General features: G+C 43.4%; 1 protein-coding gene across 1 annotated transcript in view; it reads right to left on the bottom strand.

Annotated features, from left to right (window-relative positions):
* LOC119186943 (zwei Ig domain protein zig-8) overlaps nt 1–13120 on the bottom strand; it is a 209735-nt gene that overhangs the window by 59573 nt on the left and 137042 nt on the right. The window contains exon 2 of the mRNA XM_037435291.2: nt 2447–2724. Coding sequence (XP_037291188.2) covers nt 2447–2724 — 278 coding nt within the window. The remainder of the gene's footprint in view (nt 1–2446; nt 2725–13120) is intronic.

Raw genomic sequence — 13120 nt, 5'->3', positions numbered from 1 at the left:
TCGCCCCACTCTCCATCATTCACTCCGTGGATATGCTGCAATTTTTTTTATTGGGTCTCGTACCGTTGCATAGGAACATAGGTACAATCCTTGTGACATATGTAAGAAGAGTCAACTCTTGCGTTTCACAACCGTATTTTGATGAACTACGTACACTTTTATTCCTAACTAGTATTGTGGGCGTCTTCATCTGATATGCGGGATCATGTAATAAAAAAATTAAAGCCCTTAAACTGTTAAATAAAGCTGAAATAATGTCGCTGTTATAAAATATTTGCCAAGTCATTCGGATTCACTGGGCTGGGGCCGAGGCACGCGAATTCTAACAAGCGTTGCCAAGAAACTCTTGCAGTTGAGAGGCACTATCTAAGGAACTAGCACCCGCAATAATTTAATGAAAAGGGAGACGAAAGGTTGATAGCGAAATAGTAATTACGTATTTAAAAGAGCTCAAATGACAAGATTCTTATTGGGATCTTCGCGTGAGCCAAAAAGCAATGTGACTGCTGGCGGGCACTTCAAACATCTCTACACGGTCGATTAACTGAGTTTAAGCGAGACTTAGAGGAGTAAATTGATTTGCAGCGCTCCAACCATCCAATTCAATCAATTTCTTTCAGTAATATGTGCCCGTCGAACTTATACGCATTTCGCACGAGGCCTCTAAATGTTAAATTACATCCACGCACGCGCGCATGAATCTGTCTGACTTCCTTGAAGAAGGGTTTTTGCAAAAATCAATGCACTCTCTCATTTGCGTTTTGGCCGAGATCACGCTTCTCCTAATACATTTTGGTATACGGTCCACATAATAAACGCAAAAGCGGAGGCCTGCTATGACTCGGTACTCTGAGGCTCGCGTTCTTCATTCTGCTTTTTATTTTATGTAGAGGCACGTAAATATGTTTGTTTTTTTTTAATATGAAATGAGCTTGTAGGTGACTCGCGAAGTCCTTTCATTCTCTGCACCGTCTCCTGTTGTGAGGCGCACGTGCTTCGAATGCGGACGTGATCGATGGGGACGTCGCCCTTCGCGGCAGGTCGATGAATTCCATACGCTGAGCTGTCAAAAAAGCGCAAGAGTACAAAATGACAGAGGTGAAACGAAAGGATAAAGATGAAAGTTAGCCCCGACGACGCTCTCACTTTTTTTATTTATCGCTTATTAGGCGTTGTGCGCAAGATACACTTTTTTTCGAAAAGCTTCCCTGCGAGAGTTGATGACGAGAGAGGGCGACGGATGTCTGGTCACTTTTATATGCATACGTAATGAGATCACGCCTTATCTGCCAAGATAGTGGGAAACACCTAATATAAGCGCTGTCACGCCCGACGCGCATTAGTCTTTCTATCCTTCAATTTGTAAATAACAAGGTTGGGCCCTCCTGAAGTGGCTGTATAAGCGATCGATCGTTTACTGCGCGTGGCCTCTGCACGTCATTCTGAGTGGTTCAAAAATGGGCGTACCTACGAATACAGCGAGGCATTTAGGCGCGCGGAATCGAAGTTTCTGTTACTTCAGGAAACTACAGTGGGGAGCAGGGGCAGCGTTTATAGTAGATATTAGGATAATTTATATTACGATAATGTATTATTACGATAATTTATATTATGTTAAGCAAGCGTTGTTGCGAACACTCTTAGTGCTGGAGTACCTATAGGCACGCGCAGTGAGACGACGCAGAGCGACGACGCAGTGATGCGCTTCTCACGATAGTCTGCATGCCTTTGATTCGCGACATTCCGCGAGTTAAAACAGGACGTAAATAGTTATTGGCATGCAACACCCGGAGCCTTCGGCTGCAATTACCGTCATAAACCTTCGTCGCAATAGGCACGCTCTTTGAACAAGGATGGAAAAGCCCTTTCTAAGTATATGCAATTAACACGCTTTGCACCTTCTATTTAGGTCGATTGGGGGAGATTTCTTTCTCTCTTCTCTATTCCGCCGAAAGTGGGAGACAGCCTTTGTCTGTTAAGAGAGAGACAACCTTCATGACTGAGGAGGTTATAGAAAGAGCGAGAAAGAGTACAAAATTGAAACGAATGAAAAGAAATTGATTAAAGAATCGCTGCAAGTAACAAAGTGAAAAAAGAAGAACGAAAAAAAGGAATTAGGAGAAGAAAAGAAGGTCTTCTTTCAGGGATGGCACCATTATCATAAAGCTTCCGTAATATTTTTTTTCTGTTCTTTCTTAGCTTTTTTTACACGAGGACTAAACTATTATAGTAATCTTTTCTGACCTTCTAAAGCCCACATACCGGCGTGAAATCGCATAATTCTTGTGCTCTGTCGATTACGATAAAAAAAACTAAAACAATATAGGAGCATCGTCAAGCTGCTAACATAGGAACCTTTTGCTCTTGGACCTCATTTCTACAGTTGCTGCGAGAAAAAACGCTGAAATTCAATGAAGTTGCATATTTAATGAAGATATGCACGTACCGTCTTGTCGCCGAGGTTGTTGACGATGCAGTGCAGGTAGGCTGTCTGGCCGAGTTGCGAGGTGACATTGCGCTCCGTGCTGTTGTCGAAGGACGGGAACAGGCGACTCGTGGGAGGCCAGAGGTCGTCGCTGATCTTGGCATCGCTCTCGTCAGCCACAGCCTTGCGCTGTCGATTGACCTCGGCCGTGGCGTCGTCCCCGCGTTCGGTGGCGGTCAGTGTCGTCTGCCGAACTGCCGGTGTCAGCATGGCCGAGGGCGAGAGATGTCTTGATGAGTCTGCAAGGAAAAAAAATAACAGTTGCTTGAATAGGAGCAAAGTTTGTATTGATTTACTAGGCCATTGCTTGAACAGTTGCTTGAATAGGAGCAAAGTTTGTAGCGATTTACTAGGCAATTTCATCATGAACAAGACGGGAAGAAACATGAGTTGATAATGAGGAGGTTAGTGTTTCATGCATCTTGTTTTGCGTGTCACAGACAGCGTTGATCTCTTTTACTACTTGCGTCGACACTTAGGTGAATTTGGGGGTTGGTAACAACTTTGTAGAACTCTGGTGAATTCTGAGGAGTTGTTTCACAAAAAGAGTGTTATCGTCGAGGTTTGCCGTGTGTTTCAGTGAAAAAAAAAATATTATCATCATGAAATAGCATGTGCTCCACGGCCAGCCAATCATTCTGTATAGATGGTTATTTAAAGAGGCTGTAATTTGATGACTAGCTCTGCTGTAACCCATCCTAGTGCCGTTTAGAGCAAGTTGCGCTAATATTATTGCTGTTTTCAGTTGCATGGCCTTTGTTAATCCATATGACTACAAACATATCCTTCCACATACCAAGCCAATCCTAATACAAACATTGGTGGTTACGTGTCCTTGTTCTTCATCCATATCATTTATTATTTTTTCATACTTCATCTTTCTTTTCATCCCCCTTGCAGTAAACTGAAATTACCTCTGATTTATTTGTACGCTTCTCTATGACTGATTTCTCTCTTCCTTCATTTTCGTCATTATGCTTCCTGTTTCATGTAGTAGCAGCAGTGCCAGTGCATAAGTGAAATGCAGTTTCACGGATTTTTTTTGTGCCAGATCAGATATCTGAGGCGACGTAAACAATATTTTATAATTGGTATTTCCAACGCAAATCTGCTTTACGCCAGGGTCTACCAATGCTTTAATGACCTGTTCTTGTATTGGAAGTAGCATTAGTATTGTCACACTAAACGTTGACAAACAAAAGTTCAATGATAGAGTTCCATCACCCAGAATAAAATACACAAGCTCACGGTTGGTCAAGAAGCGCTGGCGAAAACGTTTTACCAATTGCGGCACTGAAGCACAATAAGAAGATTCACAAAAGTGTCTTATATCGCTCACACAATCTCTCTCGTACGATGCTTTTGACTTGCGAGGCGGTGTCACCATCTGTGAGTGGTGAAATAAAGTACTCTGTCATGATACTATCGAGCGCTGACAGGTAGTCATTCGGCGACAACGTAGTTAAGGCACCTCAATGCGAACGAAAAACTCTGGCTGCGCTATAGCATTAAGGAGTCACCCTTAGACGAAGTTACCTTCTTTGCCGCTCACTTTGTGTTAGCAAGTCACAGCTCGTTGTCGGAGTAGTGCAGCCTTCACATGCACCAACAATGCTTCTCCGCCACCTACGGCTTTAAGTGCGATAGCACCGAGTAGTAAAACTGTTTTTTAGATCATGGTCATGGCCGCTAGTCGCTAAAGCATGAACAAGTCAAGAAGATGGCGGACAAGGAAGGGTCGTCACACACAAGGACATTCAGCTAGCAACTGTGCGCCTAACACCATATCCTAGGACAGCAAACGTGCATGTACTGTTCACAAAATAATAAAAAAGCGAAAAATGGCCAGATGCCAAGTACAGTGGGAATCGATGATATGCGAAGCATAAATGAGAAATGTTAATATGTCACTTTAAAATCAGCACAACGTTACGAGGTGGAGGTAAATGATGCCGTGCATGACTTCCGTGTCATAAGTATCGTGTTTGGATGTGTTGTTTACCTTCATCATCTATTCACGCCACGTGATACCAAATTTAGTATATGTGGAGCTAGCGAAATGGTAGCGAGGACGCTATGAGCGTGGTATGTGGTCGTGTTCTTACATGACGCACGTGTCAGGATTATCATGTTTGCACCAGTCATATATTTCGTCATCCAATGACGTCACGTAACACCGAATTTGGTATATGTGGAGCTTGCAAAATGGCCGTGAGCGCATCATGAAGGGCCCAATATACTACAATGTAGAGCTGACGTGCGCGCACGCTGGGCACAGCGACGCTACATTAGCGAAACGCCAGCACTCAATAGTCTGACGCCAAGCGCCACCAGCGTCCGTTGGCCTAACACGACGGCAACCAGCAGGAAATGTGACATGCTATATTTAACGCCGATGTCATAGAGTCACATTACTCTATGCCGTGCGTTACTCCAACGCCTCCTCTATTTAGATGCCTGCCGCATGAGAAGAAAAACAGCTGCAACACCATTTTCCTCCTTCAGTTTAGAATGTTGTCGGTCGCTAGCGTCACTTGTGGCGGATGGTGCAAACACAAAACAATTTGCGTAGCCTCCGAAACAGTGATGTACAAATGCAGGTCTCGAACAACTCTCTACTGACGCGCCCCTATAGGCCGCAGGTGAAAAACGCTTAGCTCGTACCGCCCGCCACCGTGATGATAGTGTCGGTCACGAGCGCCACCATGCAGCGCTTGCTCAAAACAGCAGACAGGCCAACTCCGCTGGAAGCGCGAGCCATGGCGCGAGCCAATCCTCAGACATCTTTCTAGGGGAGGCATTGGTTACTGAGACAACACTACGTCTCCCTCTTTTCATGACGGAGGGACACCGGACGCGCTGGAACGCCCATGCGTGAGAGCAACACAGCGCGGCACGCCCCTGTGAGTATATGGCAGGTACGGCGCCTGGCGAGGCAACGCCGGCGTCACGCGACGAAATGAACGCCGGTGAGCATGCGCACCGCGCCATGTCGAAATGTATTGGCGCCATGACTGTGACATTCAGTCATTTTCTCACATGACACGCATTTCATGATTATTATGTTTGCACGAGTCACATACCTTCGTCATCCATTGGCGTTAAGTAAAACCAAATTTGGCATATGTGATGCTAGCGAAACGGCCGTGAGCGCATCATGAGTGTAACATGTAGTCGTGTTGTTACAAGACACGCATGTCGTGATTATCATGTTTGGATGTTTCATTTACTTATGTCGTTCGTTTGCGTCACGTAATACCTAGTTTGGTACATGTGAAGCTAACGAAACGCCCGCGAGTGCATCATAAGCGTAGCATGTAGTCATGTTGTTACATGACACGCATCTCATGTTTATCATGTTTGCACCAGTCGCATACCTTCGTCATCCATTCACGTACTGTAATAATAAATTTGGTATATTTGACGTTACCGAAACAGCCGCGAGCGCATCATGAGCGTGGCATGTAGTCATGTTGTTACATGACAGACATGTCATGATTTTCATGTTATGGTCTGTCGCTTGTGTTCACCATGCAATCATGTGATTCCATACAAGTTTTGCAACATGCCATGTGAACGAAATTACCGCAACAGCGGCAGGACCATGAAATGTAAGTCATGACATTCATGACATACATGTCTTGATTTTCTTGTTATGACTAGTCAAATATGTTCTGCATACAGTCATCTTAAGCTATGCCAAGTTTGGTATCGACACCATTATCGAAACACCCAGGAGAGCTAAATGTCGTAGGCGGCTAAATAGATAGATAGATAGATAGATAGATAGATAGATAGATAGATAGATAGATAGATAGATAGATAGATAGATAGATAGATAGATAGATAGATAGATAGATAGATAGATAGATAGATAGATAGATAGATACGATTAAAGTCGCCAAAATTCGCTAAGAAATGCTTCGCATTTAATAAAAAAAAATAAAGCGGCCTACTTCAGAAGCCGAGATCCTAGCGCCAGAATTAAGTAGGTTGCTTTTGATACAAACTAACCCAGACTTCGATTTTATTCGGCGCAAGTCACCGGGATGAAGCTGTGTCTGTAGGAGTCAATATGGGTGCATCAGAACCAAATGGTGTTACAGCTGCCGAACACCAAAATTCATTGTACAAGCTCTCATGCATGAATTAACAATAAGCAATCAACCACTTCTGTGAAGACACGTTTCACATTCATGTTACACGGGCTCCCAAAGGACGGAGGAATCAGCCATGTTTTGCTTTCAGACTAGTTACTGAACTTTCAAAAAAGTGGTCTTGGCCTAGCTCTTACTGTAGTACAAAAATTTAGAACTATTATCATTAGCATTAACATGATCATGTTCGTTAGAATGTGTGAGCAGAAACTAAGTTATAATATAATTTACATACAGGCGAGCAAGCGACAAAAATGAAAGAAAACATATATTGATGCTCGAGTCAGCGATACCACATCAATTAAAACACAAACAATAGTATCCACAATCCCTGTCTTTTTGGGGTAATTTCTTCCTTCAATGCATAAAAACACGAAATCATAAACCTGTCTTAAAAAAACACTTTAATGCACAGTGCGTATTCTTCGATAGATTTTTTATGTAAGATATGACGTTGGTGAAGGACGAGAAAGAAGGAACAGAAGCTGGTTAGGTACGTGGCTGAGCGTCATGCATTGATTACGAAACGTTGATTTTCATACTGATCAAGCAGATTGACGTGCTCTGGCCTCCCGTGATGTAAGTTGGTTTAGCTTAATGGCAAACACTTCCCATCTTTGATAGGCATAAGGGGAGAAAAAGAAAAAAAAATGAAGTTAAACTGGCTATTGGACGCCTTGCAAGAAATTGGATCGCACACTTTTGCCTGAGGCAACTTGGCTCTGCTCGCATGCTTGAAATATCAAGAAATACGGGAAAAACAACAAGCCATTACGAATTGTCCAAGCCCCTCGCTTACGAGCTTTCAGATTGTGTGCCTCCTTTAATTCATTACTACGCAAAATAAACTGTACGGCCTGTCGGTTCTTACATCTTGACCTAACTCGTTTTATTTTTCACTCGGTTATTTTCCCACGCCGCACATTTCTACACGATTGGTGCTTGTAATGACAACGGCCCGTTCAAATATCCTGAAAGTATAGGCTAAAGTTTTGGTAGTGGAGCACTGCCATATCAAAACACGATCTTGTTTCCAGGTGCCTCGCAAGCAGTAAAATTCAATTATATACGATTATCCAGCTTGTTTTTAGTTTGCTCTTATGTAGTACATGTGAGGATATGACGTTCTCTTTAAAAATATGAAAACAAATGTCACAGACGCACCGCAAGAAAGAATCAGTGAATGTGATAGCCATTGACAACCAAATAGTAAGTTGTAACCATGTTGTAAGAAGTGAGGCTAGTGGCCCACCTGGTGCAGTTTGACAGAACGGCGGCGTATGAAATGCGGCCGCTGCAGTTCATTATTGAACATTGTATAGCTGCGTGCACTTGTTCAAAGACACAAAGCAAAATGCGAAGTAATTTTCTCTATATATATGCACACAATAACAACAGAATATACCTACTCTACACTAATTTTTTTAGAATACTTTCTCCAGAGATATCCAATAACATCAGCCTATATAAAGCGAATTATGTCAAAATGCTGATTAAAAGTAGAAATAAAAACTCATCATTACCTTAGTTGGCTCGCCAAAATAAGGATTCTAATTTTTGTTTTCCTCGTCACAAACTTTTGCTTGGGTGCAACCCTTCGCTGCCCTAGTAGCTGCTCGATAGTAATCAAGCTCTGTAGGCCTATAGTGCTGCGACCCTCTTCTTTTTTTTCTATCCGCACCTCCACGCTTTCAAATATCGATCGGTGAGCCCTCATTCGCCTTGGTGTGTCACATCCAGGCGTAGGCGGTAACTAAGCGTGGTCTAGTTACAAGAGTGATCAACTTTGTGTAGGCACACGTAGGCAGAACGAAAGTTGTGCTTCTTCCCCACCTTCCCCTTTTCTTTTTGTAGGATTTGCGCTTGGGAAGCAGAAGACGTGTAAACTAAGAAAATATTCAGGACAACAGGTGACAAAGTTTTCTGCTCGATGCGATCGCTTTTTGTCTAGAGAAACTAATTGTCGTGCATGCTCTACTTGTGGAGGAGTTGTTATGGCTGGAATTGGCTTTTATCAGAGCTGCATGCCTTGAAGTTAAGCATAGATGCAGATACATATAGAGTAGTAGATTAACGAAAGTAGTGCCCCCCCCCCTCGTTCTCTCTGTTTTAGGAGTTGGCAGTTCCAATACTTTGTTGTATCATCGTCATCGTAATCAGCCTGACTGCGTCCACTGCACGGAAAGGCCTCTCCCGTGCCCTGCATATCAACCCTTTCCTGTGCTTTCTGCTGCCGTGTTATACCTACAAACTTCTTAATCTCATCACACGAATCATCGTTAAATCTTTCTTTCACGCACTTTCCTTTTCTTAGAAGCCAGTTAGTCGCCCTTTATTACCAGCGGTTATCCTATGTGCATGTTACGTGCCCGCCCATGCCCATTTCTTGTTCTTCAGTTCAACTAAGGTATCCTTAACCTCCGTTTGTTTCATGACCCACTCTGCTATCTTCTTGTATCTTAAAGTTACACCTATCATTTTCAATTCTATCGCTCGCTGTGTTGTCCTCAATTTCAGTAGACGCCTCTTTGTAAGCCTCCATTTTTCTGCCCCGTAGGCAAGTGCTGGTAAGATGCACATTTTATACACCTTTCTCTACAGTAAAACCTCCCACATGAATACACCAACTTTGTTATAAGCAGGAACTTGACTTCTGCTCCTCGCCCGTTGAAATTTGGAAAACTACGTGTACTTGAATAGACCACTCCTAGTCATTGAGAAAACTATTGGAACCGTTCCATCACACCGGCCAAGGCGTAGAACAATGATTTGCCACTATTAGGCTTAGTTCCCTTTTGTGTTGATGTTTCAGTTTTGAGATGTCTCGTTGCCACGCTACATCAATTTCAATTTCCTATCGTGCTGGCCTTTCTCGGTCAGCATGTCCGTAAGTAGCGTGAGTAATGGTTCTCAGCTGGCTTGGTTACACAATGAAAAACGTGTATTTATGAACAGGGAAATTAAAGGAAAGCTAAAGTGTTACATCATCTGCGTTTTTTTTGTCGCTCTCACTTACGTCCCTTCATTGAATTATACTTCATACCTTGGTGCACAAAATAGTTGGCATGCCTGAGTTCCTTATCCCCGCTCAAAGAAAAAAAAATCTCTCTTTTTTTTCTGCAGTCCGTTAACAGCGCTTCTATGCTATTTCACAAGTATTCCATTTTTCCTGATTATTCCGGAGAAAGAAGCGGGAAAAACAACTAAGGGTTGTTTCGCAACGACGCTTTCGCGGGTATCCCATTCGTCGCCTAAGTTCGACATTAAGCACGCTAGAAATGAGGTTCGCAAGGTCGCAGTAAATCTGGGGATGATCTTTCGCGAAATCCTATTTATTGAAGCCATAACGCGACAGAAAAGCCATGCAGTGAAGGCCCCGACACGCGCGAAGCGAATCTCACCCGGCAGCTCGCGAGAATGGGAAGAAGGGCTTCGAATGAATTGGGTCGCGAGGGACGAAAGAGATAGAGCGAAGACTATATGGTGCCTCCTTTTCATATACATATATACTTCGAGATAAGGTCGACTGATTAGGCTTCGCGTACGTTTTGTTCATGCTTTGGAGGGAAGGTACTCATACCAAAAAGATTTAATTAGGCTTTGTGAAGATCCGCAAAACGATCGATTTCGTAGATTTTGTTTGATTTAACAGTAGCGCACCTCGAACCACGGGGAAATGTGCAATTTTTACTCATAAAAGATTCTATAAATGGCTTAAATGATGAACGCGACAACGTAGCTGATAAATGTGAAATAGTATAAAAAGGCAGCCATTAGTAAACAGACATTCAATGCGCAGATTGTGTACGTTATAGCTAAACCTCATTTTTGTTTTCTTCATTATGGTAGTGGCCGATAATTTCTGTATTCATCATTATGTTAGCAGGTGTTCGAGATTCTATTAAGCGCCCACTACTCCTTCTAGCACTCGCTAAAACCGCAGAAATGAAAAAAAGTTATATAAGCAGGCCCTTAGGGAATATGAAGAACAAATATTCAGTATAATCATATCAGACGAGGCATCACAAATTGTAGGGGTGGTTGCCCCAGGGATCCGCTTCCCTTTGCCATCATCTCTGCCCATCGTAGTAGCCAAGGCTGATCTTCAAAGGCCGAATCTGTGTAAATGAGACTAGCTATAGAAATTATCGCTCATTCACAAACTCCGTTTACTTAGCGGCACAAAAAACAAAACAAAAAAACATTTCAGGACCAACACTACAACACTACAGCACGTTGCTATATAATTGCTTGTAGTTATAGTGCCATATATATATATATATATATATATATATATATATATATATATATATATATATATATATATATATACAGGAGTCTGACCGTGGTGTGTAAGGCATAGGAGCTTTGCATATTCGCATGCTTCATGAAGCATATCACTAATTAGTGATGAGACTCGGGCACGGTGGCTTCGAATTTATACCCTCATCTCTATGCTGACGCCGAGGTTGTCCCGACTGAGGTAAAAGACATTCTTCTCTTTGTTAATACCGCGCGTACAAGTGTTTTTCACACCATAGAGAACAAATTGTGAAAGAAAAACATACACAAGCCATCACTGTTGCAATTGAGTGAACCTGACAATTTTTGCGTAACAAAAGAGAGCAGATTTGTCGTCGCAGGCGGCCGCATTGCTCAATCAATACCACGAATACCAGCTCTCTCCGGCACCCGATGCGAGAATGCGGCGCAGGCCTGCCGGATAGCATAGACATTGGCATTGTCGTCGTCATTGTCGTCCCCTGGCCCACAGTGCTGTGGCGTCGGGATAGAATGCAGGAAGAAATCGGCCGAGACAGATAGTGACGACAGCAACAGCATTAGGAGGAAGAAAAAAAAGAGATGATGACAATGCAGCCACAAAACACGCACGCACGCAAGGAACATGCCGAAAGCTCGGCAGAGTCAGGAGTGAATACACCGAGACCAGAAGCTATCCCAGGCAGCGAGTTAGTGAGAGGGAAGGGAGGGTTAGTCCTTACAAAGGTTATGTGGCTTTTCCCCTCGCGAGACACGGATCCAACAGCGAAGTATGTGTGTGTATCGCCGAACAATATAAGAAAGGAATGGGACAGAAAGGTGAATCGGATGAAGAAAGACATAGAAAAGGGAAGAAAAAGGCGAGTTAGGTAAAGCCTTACAGATCATTGATACGACTCGGTCGGATTGAGGATATCGAGGCGTCGCTAGACAGTCGGAGTCGTCTGCATCGAACCGCTTTGTTCGCCGCTATGCATCGATCACTATAGTCGATGTCTCGCGCGCGAGCGCTTATTTGTTTACTCGTTTGTTTCTCTGTTTCGGGCTTTTCGTGCGTCGAATAGCGTGTGGGCGTCGTTTGTCGATTGTCTTTCTGTGTGCGGTTGTTTTGCTCCTGGGCGCCTCTGTCATCATGTCTGACAATACAGGGTGACACGAAGCGAAGCAAAAAAAAGAAAAAGAAAATGTCATGTTTCTTTCTTTCGAGTCATCCTTTCAGCTGCATTCTCAAGAGCTTTAAATCCCCCGAGACGCCCTATTTTATGGTATTTTCTGGTTGCCTACAACATTAGGGATGCTATGTCCCGGAAACATGTTTTTTTCCGAGCAACAGTGAGCTGAAACAGCTTGTAGGTTCACATTAGGTAGGCTATGCTTAGGTTCGGAAGCTACTGTTGGCACTATACGTATCGACATTGAATAAAAAGTATTGATGAGAGCTTAATAAAGCGAATTGACTCTGGGAGAATTGAGATTTAACAGTTGGTTTCGCGAAATACGTCCTGAAGTTTTACATTGATAAAAAAAATTGGTTATAGCTAAGAAGAAAATCTTCGCACGCATCTGAATGGCTGGCGCTCTATTTTCCCGAGTGTATCGATAGCATATCCAACTTGCCACTCTTGCATGGCGTGACAAATTCTGAAAAATGCGTTTGAGAAACGGATCACACGTGAACGAGAAACGCAGCAACTGGCATTTACAGCGTGGGCGAATAAAACAACGATATCACCACTTTCACTGGGAAAAACTGCCGCATGAAATTACGGCTCGATATTGAGAAACTGCCCGTTATACAATGGGAAACTATTTCACGCAGCAATTCAGATCCCGATGAGGCGGTGCTGGCGTGAACATTCGCATCGCGCAGTGAAACGAGCACGCAATTATCGTGTGAATGCGCGTCCTTTCATTAGGCGCACAAAGAGACACGCTGCTTTTCAGGCGTGCCTCACGCAGTGCTGACGATGGAACTGCACAGTTCGTATAGAGCGGCATTTCCGCTCTCGATTAGTGCGCTGATTGATGGATATCAAAAGCGATGACCAGTATTGCTGTATCAATACCAGCTTGTTCTTTTATCTGTTCACTTTACAGTCGGTGCTTCGAGCTGAGATTCTTTCTATGCATGCATGAGTGAACCACACGCCAGAGCAGTTTCCCTAGGTCTGGTGGATGCGCAAAGAAAAATATGCAT

This window comes from Rhipicephalus microplus, unplaced genomic scaffold, assembly GCF_043290135.1.
Source record: "Rhipicephalus microplus isolate Deutch F79 unplaced genomic scaffold, USDA_Rmic scaffold_47, whole genome shotgun sequence".
NCBI lineage: Eukaryota > Metazoa > Arthropoda > Arachnida > Ixodida > Ixodidae > Rhipicephalus > Rhipicephalus microplus.
Note: the sequence above shows the minus strand (reverse complement) of the source record. Positions and strands in the feature narration are given on the sequence as shown.